This window comes from Typha angustifolia, chromosome 10, assembly GCF_048772165.1.
Source record: "Typha angustifolia cultivar Huaian chromosome 10, ASM4877216v1, whole genome shotgun sequence".
NCBI classification, from domain to species: domain Eukaryota; kingdom Viridiplantae; phylum Streptophyta; class Magnoliopsida; order Poales; family Typhaceae; genus Typha; species Typha angustifolia.
Genome location: NC_133248.1, coordinates 11,700,001 through 11,726,582, shown reverse-complemented (window position 1 = coordinate 11,726,582; position 26,582 = coordinate 11,700,001). Strand labels below are relative to the sequence as shown.

At 39.2% G+C, this 26,582-nt stretch overlaps 4 protein-coding genes and 1 long non-coding RNA gene across 7 annotated transcripts; 4 read left to right on the top strand and 1 right to left on the bottom strand.

Moving 5' to 3' along the window:
• The first annotated feature begins 1,831 nt into the window (after positions 1 to 1,831).
• On the top strand, positions 1,832 to 2,271 carry LOC140768612 (uncharacterized). The gene is made up of 2 exons (XR_012105786.1): positions 1,832 to 2,141; positions 2,218 to 2,271. It is a non-coding gene; the product is annotated as an uncharacterized lncRNA (long non-coding RNA).
• Positions 2,272 to 3,771: 1,500 nt separating this feature from the next.
• On the top strand, positions 3,772 to 12,203 carry LOC140769029 (probable serine/threonine-protein kinase At1g54610). The gene is made up of 8 exons (XM_073109543.1): positions 3,772 to 4,492; positions 5,519 to 5,803; positions 5,964 to 6,281; positions 7,341 to 7,568; positions 8,912 to 9,012; positions 10,278 to 10,389; positions 10,850 to 11,299; positions 11,671 to 12,203. Exons 1-8 carry the CDS (start codon positions 4,079 to 4,081, stop codon positions 11,938 to 11,940), a joined length of 2,178 nt encoding a protein of 725 aa, XP_072965644.1. The 5' UTR covers positions 3,772 to 4,078; the 3' UTR covers positions 11,941 to 12,203.
• Positions 12,204 to 13,173: 970 nt separating this feature from the next.
• On the top strand, positions 13,174 to 15,795 carry LOC140769031 (beta-glucuronosyltransferase GlcAT14A-like). Its single transcript, XM_073109548.1, has 4 exons — positions 13,174 to 13,957; positions 14,035 to 14,110; positions 14,189 to 14,304; positions 14,500 to 15,795. Exons 1-4 carry the CDS (start codon positions 13,339 to 13,341, stop codon positions 14,997 to 14,999), a joined length of 1,311 nt encoding a protein of 436 aa, XP_072965649.1. The 5' UTR covers positions 13,174 to 13,338; the 3' UTR covers positions 15,000 to 15,795.
• Positions 15,796 to 15,943: 148 nt separating this feature from the next.
• On the bottom strand, positions 15,944 to 20,865 carry LOC140769030 (proton pump-interactor BIP131-like). 3 transcript variants are annotated; one of them, XM_073109547.1, is made up of 8 exons: positions 20,725 to 20,865; positions 19,032 to 19,393; positions 18,637 to 18,831; positions 18,377 to 18,556; positions 18,070 to 18,264; positions 17,478 to 17,576; positions 16,656 to 17,408; positions 15,944 to 16,541 (listed from the first exon to the last, which is right to left on the bottom strand). In XM_073109547.1, exons 2-8 carry the CDS (start codon positions 19,380 to 19,382, stop codon positions 16,227 to 16,229), a joined length of 2,088 nt encoding a protein of 695 aa, XP_072965648.1. In that variant the 5' UTR covers positions 19,383 to 19,393; positions 20,725 to 20,865; the 3' UTR covers positions 15,944 to 16,226. The 3 variants fall into 3 exon arrangements, with proteins under 3 accessions (XP_072965648.1, XP_072965647.1, XP_072965646.1); XM_073109546.1 differs by having other exon boundaries at positions 19,032 to 19,810; positions 20,725 to 20,862; XM_073109545.1 differs by lacking the exon at positions 20,725 to 20,865 and having other exon boundaries at positions 19,032 to 20,714.
• A 1,091-nt stretch (positions 20,866 to 21,956) lies between these two features.
• LOC140768989 (transcription factor bHLH162-like) lies at positions 21,957 to 22,912 on the top strand. Its single transcript, XM_073109487.1, has 3 exons — positions 21,957 to 22,118; positions 22,213 to 22,593; positions 22,694 to 22,912. Exons 1-3 carry the CDS (start codon positions 21,993 to 21,995, stop codon positions 22,775 to 22,777), a joined length of 591 nt encoding a protein of 196 aa, XP_072965588.1. The 5' UTR covers positions 21,957 to 21,992; the 3' UTR covers positions 22,778 to 22,912.
• Positions 22,913 to 26,582: the final 3,670 nt, after the last annotated feature.

The following is a 26,582-nucleotide window of genomic DNA, read 5'->3' as shown; positions in this document are numbered from 1 at the left end:
CCGGTGGACCAAGTGTTCACATTTAATTAGCATCACGCTAGCTTATTTAATTACGAATATTTACATTGTTTTCATCATTTATACTGGTATGGTAAAAATATAATACATAAAAAATATAGTTGTGGTTGGTCAAGTTCTTTATGCCGTTCTAACTTTGCCACTAGGTCATTACATTAATACAACATTACAACTCTCTATATTTTAAACCAAAATGATTGAACCACCGTATAATTAATTTTGTATCAAATATATATGCATTGAAAGATAAAATTCCTAGTGACTTAGTAGCACAAAATAAGAGTTCAGAGGTTTGAACAATTTTTTGTAGTAAATTTTTAAGTTAAAAAAGGGCAGAGACATCGTTGACTTTCGACCAATGTTATAAAGGCCCCAAAGGGAGAGACCCTTTGAGCCAGTCTCGAAATCTTCGGCCTAGGCCCAACTTAACCAGGCCATGAACCTAATGAACAAGAACCAATGCAGGATAAGATGTACTTATCCTTACACTTATCCGTGTAGTCAGAGATGTTCCCTATTCGGTAATAATATCTTCACAATTGACTCCAAGTTAGTGCGAGTTCCTTTTTAGTGATGAGTAAGACACTAACTATTTTTACGAACAAAAAGATAAGAATTTTTGGATGGTGGGGAACAGAAAGATGCTTGACATCTTTAATTAGACATTATTCCATGTTTAAGTAATTATTTTTCCCTAATAAATGCACTGCTCTAGGATTCCGGATTGAGATAGAAAAGCGAGTATAGGAGTCACTCCTCAAAGGCGTGTAGTTGAAGGATTGGGGAGAAGATACTGAGGTGGTGCCCAATGTCTTATGTGATTGGTTCTTCGGTGCATATCGCTTTGCCGTCTCACTGGAGCCAAGTGTTGATATAGACACGATAAAGTCTTCAGGAACAACCAAATGTGGTGAGGTCCACTGGAAAGAAATTTTGGATAAAGAGACAGACTAAGAATGCAGTCTCATGCATGAACACTTTCACAATCTTTATAGGTTTTCAACTTAAAAGCAGGGTATTTTTTAAGTATTCGATTGAGATCTTTTTGACATATAACTAATTCATCTAAGGATTTATTTAGGCTACGAGACAACGAACTACATCTGGGTAAGAGAAGTGTGGTCCATTCATATTGCACCAGAATAGATGGTAAAAGAAAACAATTAGGACTAGATGCAATTTTGCATTTTCAGTATATATGCTCTTCTATTTAAGATGAAATAAAGGTATTGTGAGATTCTTGGACGTGCTATCAATCGCTTCCTATATCTTATTTTAGAGCTTTCTCGCAGATGCTATCTTCTGCTGTTTTACTTGAATTAACTTCTCCATATCTATATCTCATGTCCTTGTTTTATAAACTTGATTTATTTAAAAGAAAAAAAGAAAAGGAAATCAATAATATTGTTACCCTCCATTATCTCTCTAAAAGGGACTCCTTACTTTTAACTAAGAAAGAGGGCATTTCCATCAACAGCTTTGGTAAACTCAGATGCATGCCTAGTTTTCTCTATATCTTATCAACCAATGACGCAAAAAAGAAGAAGAGAAAAGGTATAAAAAATTCATCTCATCTTTAGTTTTCTCTATACTTTATCAATCAATGAGGCAAAAAAAGAGAAAAAAAATATAAAAAAATAATTCATCTCATCTTTCTAATGGACAAGCGAGCGGTTGTACACAAGAACTTGAGATTGGCCATGCAATGCATGGCATTGCGTGTGCGTCGTTCTCATGTGTGCTACTTGTGCCAAGATAGCGTCAAGTGATCAGGGAAAAAGGAGAAGGAATTGACACGAGAGGTGTGAAAAAAGCCCACCACTGCTTCCATTATTGAGATTCCCTTTGGATGGCTTCTCGCAGCGTGTGCCTATCTTTGAAAGCGTGTGTGATTTGTACAGCTAAAAGAAAAACCATTCTATCCCTCCACACCCACCCCCACCCCCACCCCCATGAAACCCCTATAAATATCCTCCCCAATGCCAACCTCTTCTCCTCACAGCAATCAGCAACTACACACCAGAGTTTCCATTTGCCAATCTTTCTCTCTCCTTTAAGCTCATCTCAGTCACCATGTCGAGCACCTGTGGCAACTGTGACTGCGCTGACAAGAGCCAGTGCACGTAAGTCTCTCTCCCTCTCTAATATCTAAGATTTGCATCTTGATGCTAAGCTAAAGTATCTTCTGGGTGATCGCAGGAAGAAGGGAAACAGCTATGGCGTTGTGATCGTCGACGAGACAGAGAAGAGGTACAGCTTCATAAAATTATAATTTTATAACCAGTTTGTTGCACTTCTGCTCGGAAAAATTACATCAATTGGACCCAATTCATATGGGCCTTCGACAAAGAGGAGCCCAACATATTATTTTAAGGCCTATTGAGCCATCCAGCGGCCCGTGAGAACGATCAGATGTAGAGTAGTATAAACTCTCTCCAAATTAATAAATGGATATAGATTTGATCCGAATTAATGTTGTGTGATGGTTGGATTCATTGCAGCTACTTCGAGGAGGTCGTGGAGGCCGGCGAACACGACGGCAAGTGCAAGTGTGGCCCTAGCTGCACCTGCACTGACTGTGGCTGTGGCAAATGAAAACCCACCCCAGTGGCAGCAAGCTTAATTTGCTACGTAGTAACTGGGTGCTAGAAGATGGCGATGCATGCATATATGGTGTTATACGGATCCTAGTTGTGTATGCCAAAAATAATTGTGTCTTGTGGTAGTGTGTTTTTATGTTTGTGGGTCTTGGGGTTGCCACTGTTTGGCTTCTCCTCTTCTATGTTGATGATGGTAATGTCTGTCACCTACTTATCCAGTTAATTAAGTGAACCCTGTTATAGTATTATAATATCCCTTGTGTTTGAATAATCGTCTGTGGTGATAATTGGATAAAGTAAAATACCACAAACTTACTTCCTAATTTAATACATTCTACCAATCACACAGCCTAACATCATTAGAGACCACAATGCAAAAGATGGAACACTTAAAAATAAAAAATGGTAGTCGAACATATATATGGTGCTCCTTTCTTCTTGATCAATTCTAAATGTTACGGAAGAGGAAAAGAGAGGTGATGATGTAGACCGCACCCTGCGTTTGTGTCCAAGAAGCAAGAAATGCCAAAGTCGATCGATAGGTCTTCTCATGGCCTTTTCTCTTCCAACAAGGTTAATTAATAAACAACAAGTCAAAAACTTTTTTTTGGATACATGCTTTGCTTTAAAGGCCTAATAAAACTGGGGGGGGGGGGGGGGGGGGGGGGGGGGGGGAGGGTGTTCCACAACATGTGAACTCGAAACAAAAGACAAAGATAGGACGCCTGCAGGCAAATCTACTGCCTCCCATGGGTGGATCTTTTATGACACTGTTTCCCTGGCAAAGACAAAGGAACGTGTATCTACTCTTCCGACTCATACCAATCTCCTTTTCTCTTTGAAGTTCTTCGAGTTGGTATTTTGGAAGGAGGTGAGATTTCGCAGCAGGCAGCAAGTTGGCTTCTATCAAACTTCTGCTATATTTCTACCTATTATTGTATCAATTTAATCATATATATATATATATGTAAATATAAATTTGATAAAAGCCGAAATTGCTAAATATATTTTTATGTATTTATAGTTTGGAGTTTCTGAAAATGTTGACCCAAAGCCGCCTGCTAAAAAAAGATAATTAACTGTCATGTGAGCAGTTTTTGCAGAAACAGTCCTGTCGAAAGAAAAAGACGCAGAACAGCGCAGTTAGTAAATCGCATCCTGGTGTATTAATTTATTAAAAGTACTCGAGGATTAAATTCCATCTCGCCCCCTACATAATGGCAAATTCTGAATTTCGCCCAGCTCTGTCTCACTTCTTCACCTTGCCCTAATCACAAACACCTCTCGGGTCTCTTCTCCGAGAAGCCATTGAGAAAAAAAGAGTAGACGAGGTTTGGAAACCGAAAAACCCTAGAAGTCTTCCTTTTTGTATGGTTTCGGCTTCTGGAAATGGCCGTCGGCGAGGTGGCTATCGGGAGGAGGCGTAAGTAAATCGGTGGTTTGGGCTCTCCCGCCAAGCCATGGGCTGCGCCTGCGGCAAGCCTTATGCTATAGAGGACAGCAGGGAGAGCCCTAGCTCGAGGACGGGCGCTCCGGCGGCATCGGGGGGGTCGGAGCCGGTGGTCGCGTCGGTGAAGCCCACGTCGGAGGCGGTTGGCGTTAGGGGAGATGGCGGCGGCGGCGGGATTTTGGCTGCGGAGAGGAGGCACGGGACTGGTTCGGTTAGGGTTAACGGCGGTGATGTGGAGAGGAGGAGGGAGAGAGAGAGGGCGTTGTTTTATAGTCATTCTCTGAGGGTGGGGGTAGGTGTTCCCAAGGCTATGGAAGGGGAGCAGGTGGCGGCTGGGTGGCCGCCTTGGCTCGCCGCGGTGGCCCCAGAGGCTATCTTGGGATGGGTGCCTCGGCGTGCTGATTCCTTTGAGAAGCTCGACAAGGTGAGATCTTTTCCTCGTTTTAGTTTTGTTAGAACAGGAACAAGGTTCTCTGATTTAGCGCATCGTTTTCTTGAAAAATATTAGCCAAGTTCATACCTTTTCTGTTTACAAGGTATATTTTGTACTGTTTGTGTCCAAAATATCTGCTTAGTAATGTTGCCAGATTTTGTCAAAAAAAGTAATGTTGCCAGAAACAATTCAGAAGAACAACGCTATTGAACAACTGACTAAAGCTCGGGAATTTTGAGGAAGTTTAGGCACCTTTTAAGTTCTATGTGAATGGGCGTTGCGTTGGTCGGTTATCTTTATTGTCAACCTGGTTGCTCTGATGTCCTTAGTGGAATGAGCTCTAAGGTGTGGTTGTTGAGAGGCAAAAAAAAAAAATATGCTCTGTTCTGGGTTGACGGAAGACATGATATATTAAGGATTTATTATGTTTGTGATGTTAAAAGGGGCTTATGACATCGCATTAAATAGGATAAACCTACATCTTCAGACCCTCAGATTGATATGCCTTTTGAAAATTTTGAGATATGGCCTGCTAAATTCAGGGTTTTGATTGAATTAAATCTTTAATCGATTTAATTATGTACAGTGCAACATTCATGTGGAGATGGATTTGGAGGATATTTCAATAGAGACTGTTGTAGGTGTATTGTGGTGGTGTAGAGATATAAGGAGTTACCTATTCCTATTTGGATTATGAAAGAGTTGGCATCCAGGTCTACTTTTGGTGGCATAATGCCTTAAATCAAATCTATCAGTCCAGGAGAGCTGGTTTTAGTTTCTATTGGGCTAGTTTAAATCTGTTTCTTTTTTAATTCAAAGAAGGTCTTCTTGGTATGTCTCTCATCAGAAAGCTGTTGGATCCTTTTCACTAATGACTTTTGAAAGGTTTCAAAATTGTTGGTTACTTGTTTCCCCAAGAGAACTTTACTTTTCCTACTCATTTTATATACCTCTTGAAGTATGCCATTATAACCTTTCTTTGCATTGGTTTTGTGATATTGTTTTTTCTGGGTGCAGATTGGACAAGGAACATACAGTAACGTTTATAGAGCTCGTGATCTTGAAAAAGATAAAATTGTTGCTTTGAAAAAAGTACGTTTTGACAATTTGGAGCCTGAAAGTGTAAAGTTTATGGCTAGGGAAATACTCATTTTGCGCAGGCTTGATCATCCAAATATTATTAAGTTGGAGGGCTTAGTAACATCACGGATGTCTTGCAGTTTATACCTTGTTTTTGAGTACATGGAACATGATCTAGCTGGACTTGCTTCTTTTCCTGGACTCAAGTTCACTGAAACCCAGGTATGTAGAAGTTAGTAAGATCATCTTTTTTTTTAAGATTGACTTTGGCTGTGTTTCTGTAACACATCTCTCATATCTTGTTTGAGAAAGACATCATCATAAACACGATAATCATTTTGACGAATGGCATATAATGTAAACTTTTAGTGCAATTTTGTAGGTAAAATGCTACATGCAACAACTATTACGTGGACTTGATCACTGTCATAGTCGTGGAATTCTGCATCGAGATATCAAGGGTTCCAATCTCTTGATTGACAACAGTGGCATCCTAAAAATTGCTGATTTTGGCTTGGCTAGTTTCTTTGACCCCGACCAACAACACCCACTAACAAGTCGAGTAGTTACTCTTTGGTATAGACCTCCAGAGCTTTTACTTGGGGCCACCAATTATGGTATTTCTGTGGACTTATGGAGTACCGGCTGCATTCTTGCTGAACTTTATGCAGGAAAGCCAATAATGCCTGGAAGGACAGAGGTAGTAAATTGTGGTCTCTTCTTTCTTTCTTTCTTCCGATGAATGATGTGTCGAATATATGATACAAGGTCCATTACTTTTGAGGCAGCTATAAGTTTACATGGTCTTGACTGAGAACAAAAACACTTGCTATGAGCAAACATTTCATAGTAGACTCTACTCCGTGGACTAGTACCTTAAGTCCACGGAGTTAAAACAGAGTGAGATTTGACGGATCCCCTTGGCCCAATCAACTTAACATGAATTTCTATCAAGCTAAGAATGGGAATCAAGCTCAGCCTGTTTTTAGTAAAAAGATAATTATTGAAATTAACACAAAATGTATTAATACACTCTTATTGGAAAAGTAGCAGTAATAGATCCTATTAATTTATGCAGTTATTTTCTATTAACCTTTGAGCTTTAAGGGGCTGACCTTGTTCAAGCCATAGTTTGCTCAAGACTGTTTAAACTTAACTAACTTCAGAGGTCAAGCACAACTTTTTATTCTTCATGTTGAATTTGATCACGGCTAATATCAAGAGAAATTAGAGGCTTGTATTAAAGGCAAACTCAATTTATTCATGGGCATATTATTTATTTTTGAGTTGGCTTAACTAGTTAACTCGTTTGATAGTCTTATACCTAAAGATGCTTCAAACAAAACGAGCTGTTTTTGAGCAGCTGGGCTCGGTTATCTATAGCTTGACTTGAGCTCGGCTTGGTTATTTGATCAAGCTGAGTACAAATCCTATTGTAGGCTCTTTTCATAAAGAAGTCAAGTATACAATCTCTTACTAGATCAGTTTGGTTCAATGTGGGCGAGTCATTGGGATTGACTGAGGAGCAGGCCTTGAGAACTTCTTCCAAGTGCGCTCGAGTCCGACTTAGTTCATTACGATTTTGTAGCAACTTAGCCAAGTGCTTAAGCATGAGAACTCTAGTATTAGTCTCAGATTTTGTTCTTTTCTAGCCCTAGCCCTAGAGATAGCAACCTATTAGTTCTGAATTATAAAATCATGCTAATATGTTTTTCTTGTTTAGATTACATATCTTTCTAATTGAAATAGTATTCTGTAGGTTGAGCAGTTACACAAGATATTCAAGCTCTGTGGTTCACCATCTGAGGACTATTGGAGGAAATCCAAATTGCCTCATGCCACCATCTTCAAACCACAGCATCCTTATAGGCGATGTGTGGCAGATACATTTAAAGATTTTCCTCCACCAGCTTTAGCATTAATGGACATTCTTCTTTCAGTAGATCCAGCAGATCGTGGAACCGCTGCTTTGGCTCTTAAGAGTGAGGTATTCAACTTCTATATACATTTTTCTTCCCCACTATGGTCTGACCCTCTAATAATAATTGTTTTAGTGGTAATCTTTAGTGTTGAGTGATCCCTTTAGATTCACTATGAGAACTCACAAGATGTTTTGCGTAAGGATATTGTAACTTTTATTTATTTACTTAATTAATCAGATAGATTTTATAGTTCATTTTTATTTGTCAATTTTTTGCTTTTAGAGTTTCATTTGTATTTCCAGTTTGCATATGTTCACGTTTGCTGTACGTAAGATTCATGGTTTTGAAAGGCATTTTTGGCGGCCGCTAAGGTGGCAGCCATGCAAACTGGCAATGCTGCTGGCACAAGGTGGGAGGGTGGCGTTAGAGCGGGTCATAAGATTATGAGAGAGAGAGAGAGAGCCTTTTTTTATTCTTCTTCTACTTTTCTTTTTTTCCTTCTCTCTTTCACTACAATAGGAGCCCACAAATTTTCCTTTTGAAACATTGTGGTCCCACATGCACTTGAGTTGGTGCATATCCTCTCACTACCCGTCATGCTTCCTATACACGTGCGCACACACATATATACATTTACACATCCATATATATATAGTTGATTTGTGAGTTTTGGTTGTTATGGTTGTAAATTGCTATTAAAAAAATTTATATGCTATATTAATATATGTTATATATTATATATCATAGATAATTATTTTTTATTTTTTATATATTAAAAATACTAGATCGTCTTAGTGCCCGTCTTCCACCTAGACACTAGGCGGTGGGAGTGGTTGCCCGTCATCCGCGGCCGCCTTTCAATTCACAATGTAGATTCCTTTAATCAGACATGCATTTTTGACCATAATGGAAATTTGTGAGGGTTGACTTTGAAATATTGATGATTTGGAAGGACTTGGAATTCCCATTCTTATCGGCTACCATATTTCTCTTTGTGAATATGGAAGGTCAATCACTAACTTAAGCTAAGGCGTCGTTATAAACTTATAATTCAGCATTTCATGGTTGATGCGTATATCCAATAGAATGGTGTACTAGTTGCAAGTGATGTTTTAACTTTTTCTTCTTTCTTTCCATTTTTAATGCTTTCAAACCCATGCAATTGAGGGATCCTCACTGGTTTCTTGAATGTCTTGTTACTCTTGTATTCCTAGTTGATTTCAATAAGATGTATCATGCCTTGTTTCTCTCGTATCTTTTTGCTGTTTGTTACCAACTGTTTTTCTTATGGTGGCATCTTTTCCTACTGCAGCCTTTTAGCCATTTGATTTCTTTTACATCAATAATGCATGATAAACTTTTTTCCCTGAAGGAGAAGAAGATCTGAGTTATGTTGATTATTTTGTAGTTCTTCACAACAAAGCCACTTGCTTGTGATCCGTCGAGCTTGCCAAGGTATCCACCAAGCAAAGAGTTGGATGCGAAACGACGAGATGAGGAAGCTCGAAGGTTTGGACCACCTACCCACTTTGTTGATAATTTAACTGCTTTAGCCTCTTCATTGAAAACTCATGCCTAGGTTAACCAAATTTCAATTACTTGTAATCTGTGCTTTGAATACTTTTTCCTTTTCAAGCAGTAGTTTTCTTATGACAGCATTAGGATTCAGGTATATCTCTCAAATTTATGTCATAGCCTACTCTCTCTCTCTCTCCCCTCCCTCCCCCCCCCCCCCCCTCCCTTCTATAAATTAATTTTGCATTAGATTTCTTTTTCTTTCTTTCTGTTCTAGTGTTCTAGTTCTATCAATTTGATCACCTATGGTGGTAAAATCTGAGTTTGTTTGCGAAGTAATCTAAAAGGTTTTATGTCAACGATCACCTATGGTGGTAAAATCTGAGTTTGTTTGCCAAGTAATCTAAAAGGTTTTATGTCAATGTTCGTATGGAAATGAACATGATATTATGGATCACATGACTCAAATAAGTTGATACAACATAGTATAAACCTTGAAAAACAAGGATAGGATATGCTAATGTTATAAATGTACTTTTGTATATTTGTCTGTGCATGTCTAAATAACAAATATATATATATATATATATATATATATATATATTTGTAACTATTGTGTATAGTTGCAACTTGTGATAGAATATAGCCGAGGACATCTCTTTTTCTCTTTATCAAGAACCGGACATTCATATGCTACTGTGCTAAATAAAGTACGGAGGGTAGATAAGAGATCAGATTTCTAAATCATAAGAGTAGCTATATTTGCACAAGATCCTGATCTCTATTCTAAAATCTAAAACCACACCACAAAATAACATCTAAGAGCAACATTATTACAAAGAGAACCTTCTCAACTTAGTTATAAAGAAATATACTTCAATGCTAATTATCTTAGTAGACTTCCGTCACTAACAAATATCATAACCTTATATCTCCAAAATGTTGAAGAGGTATATTAGAAGTGCTTGCATTTTTATTTTATTTAAAAATATATTACTAGAACAAGTATCTCATGTTTCTGTGAAGTTCACATCCGATACATTATGTGTAATATGGACAAACCTAGACCATGGAAGTAGCCATGGTTCGTAATTGCAATTTCTGCAGTCTTTTCAGCATTTTGTCTTCCTGTATTTTGATGTGGTTCACAGAAGTTAATTAAACTCTGTCCGGAAACCTTTTATATTCTGAATATAAAGCAATCTAATTTGCTTTCTTTTAGCACAACTGATGTTCTCTTTACCTTGTGAAACTTACAGGCAGGGTGCTCCTAGAAGCAAGGGTCAAAGACTCGATCCAGAAAAGAGACAAAGAGAGTCTAGAGCAATTCCAGCGCCTGATGCAAATGCTGAGTTAGCTTCATCGATGCAGGTAAGCCTTTTATTTTTAAAAGAAATTATTGATATAACAGTTAACTGGATGCACTTCCTAGCTTTGCGAGTGTCTTTTTACCTGCTATCTCCACTTACTGATGGTTCTGTGATGGATATGTTTATAAGCTTAGTAAATTAAAGAGCTAAGACGTTATTTCATATTCCAGTCTCAGACATAATGTCCATTTATCTTCTGTATGTCTACTGCTTGACAAATTGTATCATTTTTAATTGCTAGAACTTTGATGATCTTATGTGGGTTTAGCAATTGGCAGACAAATGTCAAAAGTGAAACCTGCAATTTATTTTATAACATAATATTGCAGATAGTATCCCGCTTCTGTTAGAGCTATTTTAAAGAGTGCTCTTTTTTTCTTTTTATTTATTTTTTATGTCCGCTAGCAGAATCCATATATCGTAAATTTGTAGTGTTATATATGTTTGTGTTTCTATTCCAGAAAAGGCAAGCTCAGCCCAATTCCAGAAGTAGGAGTGAGAAGTTTATTCCACACGAGGAAGTTGCTTCTGGGTTTCCAATTGAACCACCTCGTCCAGCTCCAGGCGTTGGAGCAGCTGAAGATTCACAAGGTCCCTCTTCTTATAGGTCCTCACACTCTGGGCCATTGGTCCACCGAAATCAATGGTCCAGGACTCGGCGGAATGAGGGGGAAATACCTAGAGCTTCTGGGGTTGCCAATCTATCAGCATTGGCTGGATCAGTCTCAGCAAGGAGGAATGTCTCATTGGATGACAACAGATCATCCAACGAGAAAGTTGGTGCTCTAGCAGAAACAACAGCTCACATGGGTAGGTTGTCTGAATCTATTAATGAGCACTTGGATGCCACCAGAAAATATGATCAAATTTTGAAAGAAGATGAGAGGGGCAGCAACATGGATGCACCCGCTGTAAGTGGTTCAAACATTGTCTTGTTTTATCCGTCCACATTTCTCTATCGTCGCAAGTACCAATTCTAGTTCTTGTGCAATATGAATATCAGATAGATCTAGATAAGCCCACCCTGATGCATTATTGATTGTGTGAAGACTCTAATTAATGTTATTTCTTTGGCATTTGAAATGTGGATAACAAGAATATCATTGGATACTTTCACTTTCTATTTAGGCACTTTATATCACCACAACTATATTAGTAGTTATGTTTTCCCTGCTGTTCACTTGTGCCAAACAAAGGAGATGGTATTACGGCTTCCCTTTTTGTGTTTGTTCAATTTATTAGCTCCACATTACATAATGTGATAAATCACTGTTTAATGCAGGTCTATGGTCCGAAGGGAAATAACATTCATTATTCTGGGCCGCTTGTACGCCCATCAGGTGATGTTGATCAGATGCTCAAGGACCATGATCGCCAGATCCAAGAAGTTATCAGACGATCCCGATTTGACAAGTCAAGAATAAGAAAAGTCCAGGGGGAAGGAATTCTGTTTGGCATAAAGCCTGGTGATTTTGGTGCTGCTCCACTCTATCCATCGAGCCGTGGGACGTCCATTCCACTCTTCCCCTCCAGTCGAGGAGGTCTGCAGTAAAATCTTGAAAAGGAGAGCCAGAATTTATCGCATACACAAATTGAAGTCGAGTATCACATGGTGATTGGTTTTAGGGTGCCTGAGTGCTGGTTATGTACATAGAGGGCTGTGTAATGTTTGCCTATTGTCAATCTTCGAAGAAGAGGAATGATTTGTTAATTGGAAGGCGGTGTAGTCACTTAAGCCAAGAGCTCCTAAATTCTCAAATTCGGATGATGTAACAAGTCCATTTTCTTATTTCTGCTGGACTGGCGATTTAAGGACTGGATGGTGGTCTTCTGTGCTTGGTCAGCCGCTATCCATTGATTATGGGAGCACTGGGTATATAGATGAATTCTAAGACATGCTTCGTGGGTTCTAGTGTCCTACATTTTGGATGCGGTAAGTCACCTCAGGCATTTAGCATCTAAATTTTGATCTTATGGATGATATACTATGTGGAGTTTGGAAGTTTTTGCAATTAGCAAGCATGTATTTTCCCATTAAAGATGTCATAAATTGGGAGCAGTTGCTTGCTGTGGTTGCCTTTAAGCCACTTTTGGTTTATGAAAGAGCTAGTTTTCAACGATCAATCTTGCCCTCCTCTTTTTCTTTGAAAAAAGAAAAGAGAAAACAAAGTGGGTTCAATTGTGCTCTATTGGACTTGCAGTTTTGGAACGAAAAATAAAGAAAGGAAGAAAACATAGCAACGTCTTCTCTTATCAGCCTTACAAAATCTCATTTTACAGGAAAAAGGAAAGAATAACTTGTTGCAATTCTTTTCTTCTCTTACTCACACGTGTTATCAACTTACCTACCAGGCATGGTTTCCACACCAAACGAGAACTGTGATTGAGAGACGAGAGCAATTTGTCAACTTTCTAAAAATCGAGACCAAATCAAATCTAATTCGGTCGAATTATCCAAGGTTGAGAGTCAACTAAATATCGCCAAGATTTGGTTCCTAAATTGCAAATGTGACAACAACTCTTAACCGTAGGAGTAGTGCGCCAGAGAGATGTGGTTACGTAGCCGTCGTCCTCGTCGTCGTCGGCGAGGGATGGGAGTTGAGTTGCGCGTAGTTGTTGCCGTCACGACCGGGTTGAATGCAACGTTATGCCAAGTCCCTAACTGCTACTTTCCACAACTATTAGATCAACCGTTTCCGTAATATTTGCGAGCTCTTGTTACCTCATCAATAAATACAACCATTTATTAGTGGAGGAAAAAATTTAGGTTAATTTAAACTTAGGACCCAAACAATCAACCCCAAGAGATCTAGAAACAGAGATCTCATTTCTTTTTCACTTACCGAGATTGATCAATCGAGTCTAAACTCTTTCACGAGGGAAGCCAACAATGGATCCTTCTCTTATTCTGCTCCTCGTGACGCCTTCCTTTTTAATTAGGTAGCCATATATGAATGGAAAAGACATAGCTCCGTTAATGGATTCCACGAAATCTAGAGCTCCTACCACGGATAACAAATGGCTGTTTCCCCTCATTGTGAGCTCCCTCGTCTGCGTCACACTCCTCATCACCTCCATAAACATGGGCCTCCTCTCTTCTTTCTACAGCATCAATTCATTCCTCTCCATTCTACCCACAAAGTTGTACGACCAAACCAGCCCTGTCTTCGTAGAATCACTACTCTCGTCACATCCTCAAACACCCATGAACAAGGGCTCATCGATTCCACGCATGGCCTACTTGGTCTCTGGATCAAAAGGCGACTTGGATCGCTTGTGGAGGACGTTGCATGCTCTATACCACCCTCACAACTTCTACGTACTGCATTTGGACTTGGAATCGCCTGTGATCGAGAGACTGGAGCTCGCTTCTCGTGTCGCGAGTAACGCCATGTTTGAGAAGGTCAACAACGTTCACGTCATCACCAAGGCTAACTTGGTTACTTACAGGGGTCCTACCATGGTTGCTAACACGTTGCATGCTTGTGCTATCCTACTTAAGAAGAGCAAGGAGTGGGATTGGTTTATAAATCTCAGTGCTTCTGATTACCCTCTTATGACCCAGGATGGTGAGTTTAAATTTTCATGAGGCATGATGTTTAATATTTTGGTTAGAATTATACTGATTTGAGATTTGTTGTTACAGATATTTTGCATGTGTTTTCGTCTTTGCCAAGGGATCTCAATTTTGTAGATCATACGAGTCGATTAGGATGGAAGGAGTGAGTGAATTAATTCTTCATTTGGTTTTCCTGACAAGTATATGTTCACAGATTGTATTTATGAACATTTGATTTCAGAGAACAGCGAGCTAAGCCTTTGATAATAGATCCTGGGCTTTATCTGTCAAAGAAGCGTGATGTCTTTTGGGTGGCTCAGAGGAGACAAGTACCCACTGCATTCAAGTTGTACACAGGTTGAGTATAATTAATCTTATAATTTAAATCCAACTTAGGAGCATAGAAATGCTCTCTGTTCATCTAGTTGTAATCTGAAAGATTTCTTACACCATAAAAGCTCTACAATCAACAAGATTTTCCTAGAGATATGAACAACATAATTGCATTTTAAGTTACAAGTAGCCCTTTTTTTTTAATCCTTTTCTTGAAAGGTTCTGCATGGGTGGCTCTAACGCGAGAATTCGTGGAGTTCTGCATCTGGGGGTGGGACAACCTACCAAGAACTCTGCTCATGTACTACACAAACTTCATCTCCTCCCCTGAGGGCTACTTCCAGACACTAATCTGCAACGTGCCGGAGTTCGCGCGCACGGCCGTCAACCACGACCTCCATTACATCTCATGGGACGTGCCGCCAAAACAACATCCACATAGCCTAACCATAGCAGACAAGACTAAAATGATCGGGAGCAATGCACCGTTTGCACGGAAATTTAGGCAAGGCGATCTTGTGCTGGACAAGATCGACGTCGAGCTCCTTGGTCGGAGCAACGGGAGCTTCACGCCGGGGGGTTGGTGCGGCGGGAACACGACGTGCTCGGAGGTCGGAGACGCGACGAAGCTGAGGCCGGGACCTGGAGCACGTAGGCTTGCAAGGCTGATGGATACGATGGTTAGATCAAACAAGTTTGCTCAGAACCAGTGCAAATAAGACTAGTTGGGAAACCATTCTTCCCCTGTGCCAGCACTAGCTCTACTAGGTTCCATCGCAGTTCATCTCATCTCTCTTTTAAAGGGTTTTTTTTTTCCTCGCCGCCGGCATGCTCCTCCCCATCCCTCTCCTAGCCCGAGCGGTTAGGGCCTTAGGGGGAGGGGAGAGGCCCCTTCCCTCTCTCTCTCTCTCTCTCTCTCTTCTAAAGTTTTCTTTCCCATTCGCTTCACTGCCCTCTCCCTCGCCTCTCGCTCCTCTCTCTCCGCTGCATTTTTTGCCGTTGCTGTCGTCCGTCGCCGCAACTACCTCGCCGTCGTCGAGTCCACAGTACCATGAAAGTTCCAATTTTGGCAGACCTCAGTTAATTTTACCCTTCTATCGAGTTCAACACCTCAGCTCTCGACTCGACCTCATTCGCCTCACCTCCCTTGCTACCGCCTACAGCCTCACTCTCCTCGTTATTGCAAAGGGTATTCCACCTAGTTCTTCTTGTCATACCTATTATTTTTCATTCTCTCTCTCTCTCTCTCTCTCTCTCTCTTAATTTCTGCTGTAGGGTTTTGTATTGTTTGCATTTGTACTTCAGGACTTGATATCATATTATTCTTTAATGTGATATTCTATTATTGTAATTAAGCTTTTTTATTTTAAAAAAAAGGTCAAGAAAGATTTCGAATGCTCTGCTCTCAATTGTAGGCACAGTATTTTCATAAATGAAGTGTAGCAAATGGTTATGCGTTGCTACTTCATATCATGAGCTGCTGGCTGTTGGTATATTGATCTTGATTACAACTTTTGTCTGCAATATTCAAATCACAGCTTACTATAAGATCTTTAAAACGAAGGAGTTTTCAAACTTCATGGTGCTCAAAGTGTTTTCATTCCTGTAAACTAAATCTTCAACAGAAGTTCCTCAAGTAGCTCAACACCCAATCATAACATAATTAGGACTTGCAATCTCAACACAACTAGATTTCTCAATCCCCAACTGAACAACAGAAAGCAACCGTTATCTTACATGCAACATACTGGATAGCCGAATGAACTTCCAAGATGTAAGTTTCCATCTCAGAAAGAGAAATAACAAACTGTATACAGCTCAGCGGGACTTTAAGTTACTAAGAGCAGCTGTCGAGTTTGGCACCCACCATCACTCTGCTAAGTGCTATAAGTTCTATCTACCAAGTTTCCAGCATTTTTCACTAGTTATGTTTCGTGTATAGATCATTAATTTCTCACAAAAGAGAAGTAATACGCTACAATCAGAAGGGTCACCGATGCAGCTGCTGCAGAAGCACCCCATACCCAATAAAAATGTGACTTCTTCTTCTTAATCATGACCTTCGCAGTTCGGCCCTGACCTTTTGGACGACTTCTGTACTTTATGTTTTCTTTTTTAAAATCTACTTTTTCCTGAACAGGATCATCTGCGTTAGTATGTTCTGGTTCCAAATACACATCCTTCAAGTCGGTATCGGTCTGCACCACAGAGCTTGCAGTTGCTGATGCTTCGGCCTTCTTCCTAGCCTTCTTCTCCTTTTCCTGTGCACATGATATTAAGATAACAATTTGTCAGCTGCATGTTCCGTTAAGGCCCTCATTATATTTCATAAATAAGTCCCAAGGAATAAGAAGCAGAAGTATGAAATCATTTGCCTTCAATTTTCTTTCAGCTTCCTTTTCAGCTCTGATTGCTGCTTTTGCGGCTGCTTTCTCAGCCTGCTTCTTCTTTCTTTCCAAAGCCAACTTAGCTTTTGCAATCTCCTCTTCTTTTTTCATCTCCTTCAACTTTGCAGCATCAGCCTCTTGAAGATCTACAGATTCCTTTTCAGAAATCTCACTCGTGTAACTATCATCAGCAGCCACTGGATCACCTGGCTTTCCTCTTGGTCCTGCCTCCGTTGATATAGCAAAGCCATCATCATCTTTTCCTGTGTGTCTTGTGCTTGATCCTGTCCCTCTTGATTTTGCAAGGTCATCATCTTTTCCTGTGTGTCTTGTGGTTGATCCTGTCTCTGTTGATTTAGCAAAGCCATCATCTTTTCCTGTGTGTCTTGTGGTTGATCCTGTCTCTGTTGATTTAGCAAAGCCATCATCTTTTCCTGTGTATCTTGTGGTTGATCCTGTCTCTGTTGATTTAGCAAAGCCATCATCTTTTCCTGTGTGCCTCATGGTATCATCTTGTACGACAGGAGATATCTTCTCCTGCACTTGCTTTACAGTCACCTTAGCTGGTGTTGCCTCAGACTCCATATGAGCTGGTTCTTCTGAAACAATTGATCTTTCATCAGGGTTTCTCATCCGGGCATCCCTGCTTAGCTGGCGTTTGTCAAGTGAAAGTAAAATCCTTCTTTCATAATCATCTCTGAAGGCTCTATTTCTGCTCCATTTTAACAAAAAATTCTCTATCTGATATGGGGAAAAACATCAGAAAAAGTAAAGAGACCTGAACTGGATCAAGATGAATATGATACCAACCTCGTTCTTTGCTAGCTCGCTCAGAGCAGCTATATCCTTTTTTGCAGATAGATCTCTGGCTTTGTTTAAGAGAGAACGATTTTGGAAGTAACAAGCATTCTGAAACACAAAAAAATATATCATATAGGTGAGAATTAATACAAAGGTATCCATCTTACAATACGATTTTGGAAGTAACAAGCATTCTGAAACACAAAAAAATATATCATATAGGTGAGAATTAATACAAAGGTATCCATCTTACAATTCCATGGCTTGAGAAAAATACAGGTTCAACCACCCTCACCAAAAATTAAATAGTGTTATATTATATGTCATAACTATCTAGCTATCGAATTATATGCATTCCAAAGAAATTTAAAAAGGGCCAGGATCCACATATTACTATTTTAGACCAGCTGCTCATAAACATGCAACCAGTTACAGCTTACACCCTAGAAAATTAGAAACTATAATAAGGAATATTAGTGGAACAGCAGTCGGACCTACGAAATCATCACAAGAAAGCAACTTGTATCACTATGATGAAATCAGCAAAGTTGACAGATTGTGTCAATAATAAGTGCAGTAATTTGATGTGAAGATCCAATACCACTTCATCACGCATGTTTCTTAGTTCAAGAAGGTTCTCATATGCCTTATTCTTTTTCTCATTCACAGCTGTCAATTCTACCAGCAGGGCATCAATTTCCTGATCTATGACTTTGAGTTTATCCTCCATATGCTTGATTTTCTTTCTAACTTCTTGTTGTTCCTTTCTCACTGTATCGATATCACCACCTATTAGCTGCAAAAGTGTAAAGAAAATCAGGGACACAAACAGACACTAAGAAAATGAGCGGATGATCATATTAGATATCATAAGTCAAAAGGAAAAAAAAATAAAAATAAAGACTTACTTTAACCTGTCCCTGAATACTTTCTCTTTGACCTAAAGAATCCTGAATCTTTGCCCTCATAGAAGCATTAGCAATCACAGTTTCTCTCGTTTTCTCAAGCTGTTTGATCTCCTTAAGTAACTGCTTTTCTTCATTTAAGGTGAGGCTCTCATGTTGCATACGGTAATGCAAGCTCTTAATCTGTTTGATATGTGAAAAATCAACAAGATAAATAATAGGAACGCTTAAAAAAAGAAGATAATGTGATTCTTCCAACTTACAAGATTATTAAGCTCTTCTTCTGAAGAGCATAGACTGGTTCCCTTCTCCCTTACAGCATTATTGGCACTACGAAACTTGCCTAGGGCATCATGAAGAGGTTTCATCTCCTTTCTCTTCCCATCAATTATCTCTCGATAGTATTTGTTATCAGCAGTCAAAGGTTTTAATTGTGAAATGACAAGTGACCGTTCAGACTGCACGAGAAATACAAGGGTAAATGTTTAAATAAAAGGTCACTCAATATCTCTAATTTGCTTCACATCCCAAAATTATCAATTCACATGGAAAATACTAAAAATCTGCATTATGCAAAACATAGCCTGATAGATCAGCCCACCAGATATGGCAAATAAAGTTCAGTCATTGGGACAAGCAGTGGAGATATATAACATACCCTTTTTTCCCTCAATGCTTCAGTTATCTGGAACCGGGCTTGATTTTTCCTTTGAATCTCCTTGTCAGCTTGTTCAATTTTTGCCTTCAGCTTTGGATCCTCATATGACCGATACTTGGCAAAATAGAAGGTGTGTATCTCTTTTGGTGCAGGCCACTCATCCACCACATCCTTTGGAAAGTTTGATGCATCCTTGATCCCTCTGGTTTGTTCATCCACAACTCCGATCTTAATTTGTTTGCCGAATACCTCCAAACAATCTTTTTCTTTGTCGTCCATCTCAACTTTTGGGTCATCATGCCCTTTAATTCCTTTTGCAAGAGCTGACATGCTGTCTTCCCCTAATTCCATAACAATGCTTCCTACCAACATAGTTAGGGGGGAAACAAGTTCTTTAGGCCCATTGCCTTAATAGAAAATCTAAATGCATCAATTCCAGAAAAGATCAATTTTGTATGGAATGGCATAAACAGCTAGGCCCAGATTTTCCATGAGAGCATATAGTAAGGGCACATACATCTATTGTGTTTATCCAAAACTTCCCTTTTAGGACTAGCACCTCACTTTACTCTGCTCAAAAGGAAAAAGCTTGTTTACTCCTTTGTTTTGTGGACACATTTTCTCGTGATTCATCTCATTCTTTACATATTAGAAAGCCAAGATAATAAGCCACTAAAAACAGGGATTGTCCATGATGCAGAAGTAGAAAAAAATATAACAGGTCGTTCGCTCTTTGCAGAATCACTTCCAACCACCACTCTTAACTTAATGTCCATTGCCTGTGACAAGTTCTGACCGAAATTAGCCAAGCATGTGTACTGTACAGAATCGCGCATGACAAGAACCCATGCATGAAATGATTCATGCAACCGTGAAAAGGAAGGATCATTTTCCACATTCACATATTACAAAGTAAAATCATAAGCATTTAAAAAGAGCATAAAGATGCAACGAAAGTATTATGTCCAGTGTCCATCAGAACTATATAGCAAAAGATCTAGCAAGAAAGAACATGACTTTACAAGGAAATCACTGAATTCCGGGAAATCAAAGTAATGCCCTTTTTTTTTCTCCTAAGAGCACAAGCAACTTTATGGACATATAAACCATCAACATGCAATAAACACAAACCTTTAAAAGAACATGTCAAATTCATCAATACACTAATGGACGAGTTAAAACACATAGCTAATTGGGTGGATGAGTTCCGACCACAGTTAAATTAAGCTAAGCTAACACACTAAAACTTTCCAGGAATCATCCTTGGTAGCTACGTCACACTCAACTGATTAAGCCCAAAAATTAACCTTCCAAGGGATTCATTCAAATAAATCGACACGATTTCAAAAACTTTCAAGAGGTTCTGAAAATTGGGGGATCACACATGTGACGACCTTTCCCTAATTCTATTGACTAGCTAAAGCTACATATAAGCTAAGACTTCATCTTAGATTACTTCAAAACCTTCCAAAGAGACTGGAAACGCCACAATTGACCTTCCTTTGTTCCTCTTTTGGCATCTCAAGTTACAGAGTAAAATCAATCAAAGACTCCAAGAACACCCTTTTCTCGCTCCATCGAAGAAATAATAAGCATCAAAGAATCCAAGAAGAGATAGCTTAAACTACAGGCCGAATCCAAAAAGTCCAAACTGGATAGACATATATAGTAGTCAAGAGAGATCATAGCTTACCTGAATCAGAGCTAAACTGAGGAAAGGAAAGGAAGCTCCAGTTTTTAACAAGACCCGAACTTTAGAATAGAAAGCGAGTATTAGAATGGGTCAGTTTTACGGGCTACGGACCTTCTTTCAGGGTTAAAATAAACGAGGAAAAAGGATGGGTCAGTTAGAATTTACTGACGGGAGTAGTCCGAAAGATTTCGCTGTTCCGGTTTCGGCGAGGACGGAAGACCAAAGTGAAAGGCAAGTCCTTGCCGTTATCTCCGGGACGGTGGACCAAGAGAGTCTTTGACTATCTCAAGTCCGCCGAACTTTTTCTTGTCGGGTGCTTGATTCAATTTCAAATATAAATACGAGATTAGATGATGACAAAACCGCTAAATCAACAGTTACTTCTAACTATAATTTATTGTCTGATTCAATGAATTATATTATATAATTAACTAAGTAATACTGTTAAAATATTAGGAAGAGAAATTTAGAAGTTATTGGCTAGTTCAATGTGGAATATTTTTTTTATAAAAATTAACATTTAATTTTACATATAAGATGTTGAATTGAATAGTAATTTATATTTAGAAGTTGTTATTTAATTTAATAATTTTATATCTTATCTAGTCTCATATTTAAATTTCAAAATATTTAATATAAACTTAAAGGAAATGGGAGAGAGTTAGTTTGCACAAAAAAACTCTAAAGAAAATAGAGGGGCATCCTTGGAGAGCTACTAAGATAAATATTTTTAATATATTATCTAGTTTATGGAGTTTATGTGAACGATCAAATAATTCAAATGTATAGAACAGTAATAGTATGGTAAGAATTTATCTATTAAGAGCCGCAATACTCGTGATTTAATTAATTTGTTTCCAGAAAATATTATCTGTCCCGGTCCAACCGGCCATAGTGTATCTACTCCCTGGACGTGTAACATGTTTGGGGTCTAGTCAATCTCCATTCCGCTGCCTGCCGACATCCGAATCCAAATCCACGATGGTCACAGCCGTCCAATTTTCACACGTCACATAGAATCATGTTTGACTCGAAAAGGAAATCAACGACAAAGTTTGCTATAACCAACTGACAGGGCTTTGAAATTTCCTTCCAAGATCTCGGCTGTTCAGAGCACCGCACTTTGACAATTACTTTTCGAAAAGAAATTCTATCCCCCTTGTTGTTTATTGCTCCATTATACCGCTACTAGTAACTTTCGCTGTCTATAAGTAGCAAAGAAAGCCTTTAAGAACAAGGCTAGCTGCAACTAACTAATCCAAACCACCATGGAGAACGTCCATGGATCGACTAGGCCTGATAGGAAGACGGTGGAGAGGAATAGGAGGATCCACATGAAATCTCTCTACTCCAAGCTCAACTCCCTTCTCCCAAATACTCCACCAAACTCAAGGGTGAGTAATATATCTACGATCTATCTTAATTATTGCACGTATCGATGATTGTAGTATTAATAATTAATTTGTTGATTTCTTTGATGTTTACTAGGAGGGGACGAGTAATCCATCGCTTCCCGATCGACTAGAGGAAGCGGCGAACTACATAAAAGGGTTGCAGGAGAAGCTGGAGAAGATGAGTGAGAGGAAGAGGCAGCTCAAGAGCACGGAAGGATCAACAAGCCATGCAACTCGTGAGGTGGTTGGTGGTAGTAGTAGTAGTAGTAGTAGTGGTCGTCGTAGTAATATAAAGTTGCCCCACATAGAAGTCCAAGACCTAGGTTTTGGATTAAAGGTGATCATAATTAGCAGTCCAAGTGAACAAACTGTTTTTTACGAGGCGATTCGAGCTCTCGAGGAGGAAGGGGCCGAGGTCTTGAATGCCCACTTCTCCGTCGTCGGGGCGATGGCCTTGCACACCATGCATACCTTGGTGAATACATCAACTAAATATGTAGCTCTTTTATGTGTGTGTGTGTGTGTGTTCATTTCTTTGTCTAAATTTGATTTGACTTCATATTTGTGCTATATAGGTTGGAGACTCAACTGGTGGTCTTGAGGCTGGGAAGGTATTGGAGACTTTGAAGAAGGCAATAGTTGATGCAGATGTAGTTTGAGTGGGATCAAAAGGGAGACGTGTAACGGTGTGGGCTTTTTATTCGTTGACGTAACTTGTCTCGTTATCTTTCGTATTATATTTAGCTGTCTCCTGACTTCTTTGTGGGAATAAGACCACTGCTTTATTTGCTTTACGCGACTATCTTGACCAACCAACTGAACGGTGCTGTTCAATTGTAACTTACTATCCATTGGGCTAAAGTTTGATTTAAACTTTATCTAATGAACCAAACTATCCATTTGCTTGAGGGTTGAAACCCATACTCGCCGCGTACTACTATATCATATAGGCCAAGTTTTGATTAGTTTATAAGTCTTAAGTACAAATATGATGTTTATGCATATTTTGATTAAAAAAATAGGTGCGCTAGTTTTAGTTGAGATAGGAAAACATACATAATTTAAAGTTAAAAGTACTTTAACTGCCTTATTCATCTTTCTAGGTTATTTATAAATAAGGAGCGTTAATATATAAATAAGAGAGACTTATGCATGGCCTATATTTCATATCATATATTTATCTATATTTTGGATTTTCTTTGTTTCTGTCAAAACAAATTTATACTTTTCATAATAAAATATAAAATTGAGAGATAGAAGTGTAAATATTATATGGGCTTCTTTGATATATTTTTTAAAGGAATATGTGCCTGAGCAGTCAAAACCCTAGGTCAGAGGGGGGAGAGAGGTCTTTCTCCCTCTTAGAGAGGTTTCTGTTACTTTCTTTTCTTCTCTCTTCTCACTTTTTTCTTCTTTATTTAACCTCCTCTCCTTCTTCGTCTTTTGTCTCCACAGTCGCCCATGTCCCAACGGTATTCCACTAATGGTTATCGCCACTCCGTTGGTATCTACCACTTTTGCAAACTCCGGCATCCTTGTTGTTAGATCTAGGGCTGTCAAGCTTGACGAGCGGCTCGGGGTTGGCTTGGGTTGGGCTCGAATGAAGCTCAAATCCGACTCTTCAGTTAGAGATGAGCCAAACCCGAGCCACTAAAACTGGCTCATAATTAATACCGAGCCGAACCTGAGCTGGAATCGGCTCATTTAGGCTTGGCTCGATAGGCTCGGTGTAAAAAAAGTGAGGTAAACCCCAATCCTCAAATCACATTTCCACATCCCTGCCTCCTCTGTCATGGTGCGTCGGTGCGGCCTCGTCCTCATTCGCCAAGCCGTCACCGTTGTGTTGCCTCCTCCGCCTTTGCTAAGCCATCGGCGTTCCGCCTCCTCCTGCTCCTGCTCCTCATTCTTCTTCTTCTTTTACAGCGTTGATGCCACCTCCTCTTCCTTCAACAACGACAAGCAGCCGCGGTGCCCTGCCTCCTCCTCCTCCTTCTTCTTTGGCTTGGTTTGGGCTTAATCTGGTTTGGTCTGGCTCGGCTTGAATGAAGCTTGATGATAGGCTTATTTTAGGTTCAAGCTCAATTTGGGCTCGGTCTGGCCTGGCTCAGGCTCGGGCTCGGGCTCGGACTTGACTCGAGTTGAGTTGAGCCGAGCCTAAACCGGAGTGGGCTCACTCATGCTTAGCTCGTTTACACCCCTAGTTGGATCCATCTCCTTTTATTTCTTTGCTTATTTTCTTTTGTTTTAATTAATTGGGGTAGGATGCCGCTGTAATTGCTTCAATATTAGTTCTAATCTGCTAGGATCGCAATAGAGCATATGGAAGCTCTTATCTCGGTGCAATGACGCGATCATAATATGTTTACGATTGGATTATTAATGTTTCCCCTAAATTGTGAGACTTGTTCAAATTATTTTTTCATCTTTATGGAGATTGTAATTTACTGCTAGCGACCAACTAGTTTAAAATAAATGCTATCTCCACTGTGTCTAAGCTTTCCCTCAAACGAAGAAGTGTAAATATTGAAAGGACAGGGACTGAATTGTAATATCGCGAGAATATCGGTGTGATTATCTCAGTTCTTTTTCGTGGGTTCCGTTATACTTATCACCTAAATGATATTTTAATTGGTACCTTCCAATCCGTTCCTCTTATCGTCCCTCTTCTATGCACGCGTTTGCTTTCTACTTCCCCGTTTGATCTCATTGTTTATTTTGCTTTGTTCTTGATATTTGGACATATTGGATTGGACGAGAAATGATATCCTTCTCCCAAGGTTGGGTGGGTTTTTCTTATGGCTTTAATTGCAAACAGCTGCTGAGGATTTTTATTCCTGATCCCATGATTTCTCTTGGGGAGTTCTCATCTCCATGCTTCAATTGGTATAGACTCGTTGTGATTCAGATAGTTATTGAGTCAAAATTCTCTCTCCATTCTCTTGCAAAATCTAGAAATCCTGTGGTTGTTAAGGGCATCATCTTGTACTCAAAGTTGCAGATGCGGAACAATCTATCTTTACATCCAATGTGTAGTTTAAGTAGATGTAAAACATTGTATGCTTGATCAGGAATTTTTTTAGTTTTCTTAGTTCAATTTTATGCAACGACATATTTATGAAAAAAAAAATGTATGAAAAGAGGCAAGTTCGAAGAACAAAAAATAAGCAAGGCACCCTTAATGGTGCTGACTAAATTATTTTGACTGTAAATTTATAAAAATCATGCATGTTGCTGATGAATTGTGTACTTACGCGATTGTGGAATCATCTCAATAGGCTATTCTATGCATTAGTTTTTGTGTCTTTCTTTTACTTTTGACAAAGTTTCCAACTCGTTCTATCTGTATATCTTATGAAACTAATAGTATTCTCGGCTTCTTTGCCTACCTTAATAACTACAGGCTTAAGGCATGAAGTGAGCTCGGGCTTTTGGAAAGATGCTTCCTTAGTCTTTCTTTCTTTATCAATAGTGAAATCACTTGTAACTTTCTCACGTTTGCCACATCTGCTTTGACACTGATCAACTAATGAAGCTAACACGAACAACATAATAGAGATTGGAGATTTGAAGCAGATTTATGCCACAAATAATTGAGTTTGCAGGCCAAAGCATCCAGATCCAGGAATTTGCAAACTTGCAATTGAGTTAGCATGAGGGTCTGCTTCAACGATTGTTCAGCTCCTTCGGCTTTCCACACCCATACCTACATGCTCTGCCATGTGAATGATGACTGAGCTTAATTTGTTCTCTGGCTGCACAATTTTGCAGGTACTCTTCTGTCCCTGACCATCTCGTAACTTTTATGCTATGTTGTTTGATAGTTCATACATTAGTCTTTAACACAAAAATTCACATCCTCTTTGTCTAGCAAAGTCTAGATATATCCAAATCTGCCTTACAGTGAAAGCTCCTTGTTTTAACAATTCAGATTTCCATTTAGCTAGGACAATGAGCCTTTTTAATTGATTGTAGAGCTCTTCCACACTTAAGAGAGTCAGATGTCACGTGGACAAGGTATTTAGTGTAGCCTTGTACTGTACTTAAAAATGAATCCAAATGGGAGGCAATTGCATGATTGGACCATAGGACCTACATGGTACTATGTACCCCTTTTCAAAAGTCTTAGAATTCACATGTCCATCTCAAATGGGACCAAGGATGTCAATGTTGTCCAAGGTGGTGTGTCTTGCCTATTTGGGTTTGTTTGTTTGCTGAACTCGATGATAGATATGAGTTTTTGAGGCATGCTACAAAGCTATCAACATAGACAAGTGACTGTAAACCATTTAAACTACAATCAAGTAATTCAACACATTTGTCTGCATTGACTTTACTTGAGATATTTATGCTATCATATCTTTTTATAATTGGCCAGTGGTGTATATTAGACACACTCTGGTAATTCATCTACTGTGAGATATGGGGTCCTAAGTCCTAACTAACAGCATTGAATTCTCTTCAGTG

Coding starts and splice junctions, on each gene's coding strand:
- LOC140769030 (XM_073109546.1), bottom strand. CDS start 19,403: ATGTTGGTAGGAAGCATTGTTATGGAATTAGGGGAAGACAGCATGTCA. Junction 18,557..18,636: donor AAGAAGAGCTTAATAATCTT/GTAAGTTGGAAG, acceptor CATATCAAACAG/ATTAAGAGCTTGCATTACCG. Junction 16,542..16,655: donor AAGCTGAAAGAAAATTGAAG/GCAAATGATTTC, acceptor TCATGTGCACAG/GAAAAGGAGAAGAAGGCTAG.
- LOC140769029 (XM_073109543.1), top strand. CDS start 4,079: ATGGGCTGCGCCTGCGGCAAGCCTTATGCTATAGAGGACAGCAGGGAG. Junction 4,493..5,518: donor CCTTTGAGAAGCTCGACAAG/GTGAGATCTTTT, acceptor TTCTGGGTGCAG/ATTGGACAAGGAACATACAG. Junction 7,569..8,911: donor CTTTGGCTCTTAAGAGTGAG/GTATTCAACTTC, acceptor ATTATTTTGTAG/TTCTTCACAACAAAGCCACT.
- LOC140769031 (XM_073109548.1), top strand. CDS start 13,339: ATGAATGGAAAAGACATAGCTCCGTTAATGGATTCCACGAAATCTAGA. Junction 13,958..14,034: donor CCCTCTTATGACCCAGGATG/GTGAGTTTAAAT, acceptor TTGTTGTTACAG/ATATTTTGCATGTGTTTTCG. Junction 14,111..14,188: donor AGTCGATTAGGATGGAAGGA/GTGAGTGAATTA, acceptor ATTTGATTTCAG/AGAACAGCGAGCTAAGCCTT.
- LOC140768989 (XM_073109487.1), top strand. CDS start 21,993: ATGGAGAACGTCCATGGATCGACTAGGCCTGATAGGAAGACGGTGGAG. Junction 22,119..22,212: donor ATACTCCACCAAACTCAAGG/GTGAGTAATATA, acceptor GATGTTTACTAG/GAGGGGACGAGTAATCCATC. Junction 22,594..22,693: donor TGCACACCATGCATACCTTG/GTGAATACATCA, acceptor TGTGCTATATAG/GTTGGAGACTCAACTGGTGG.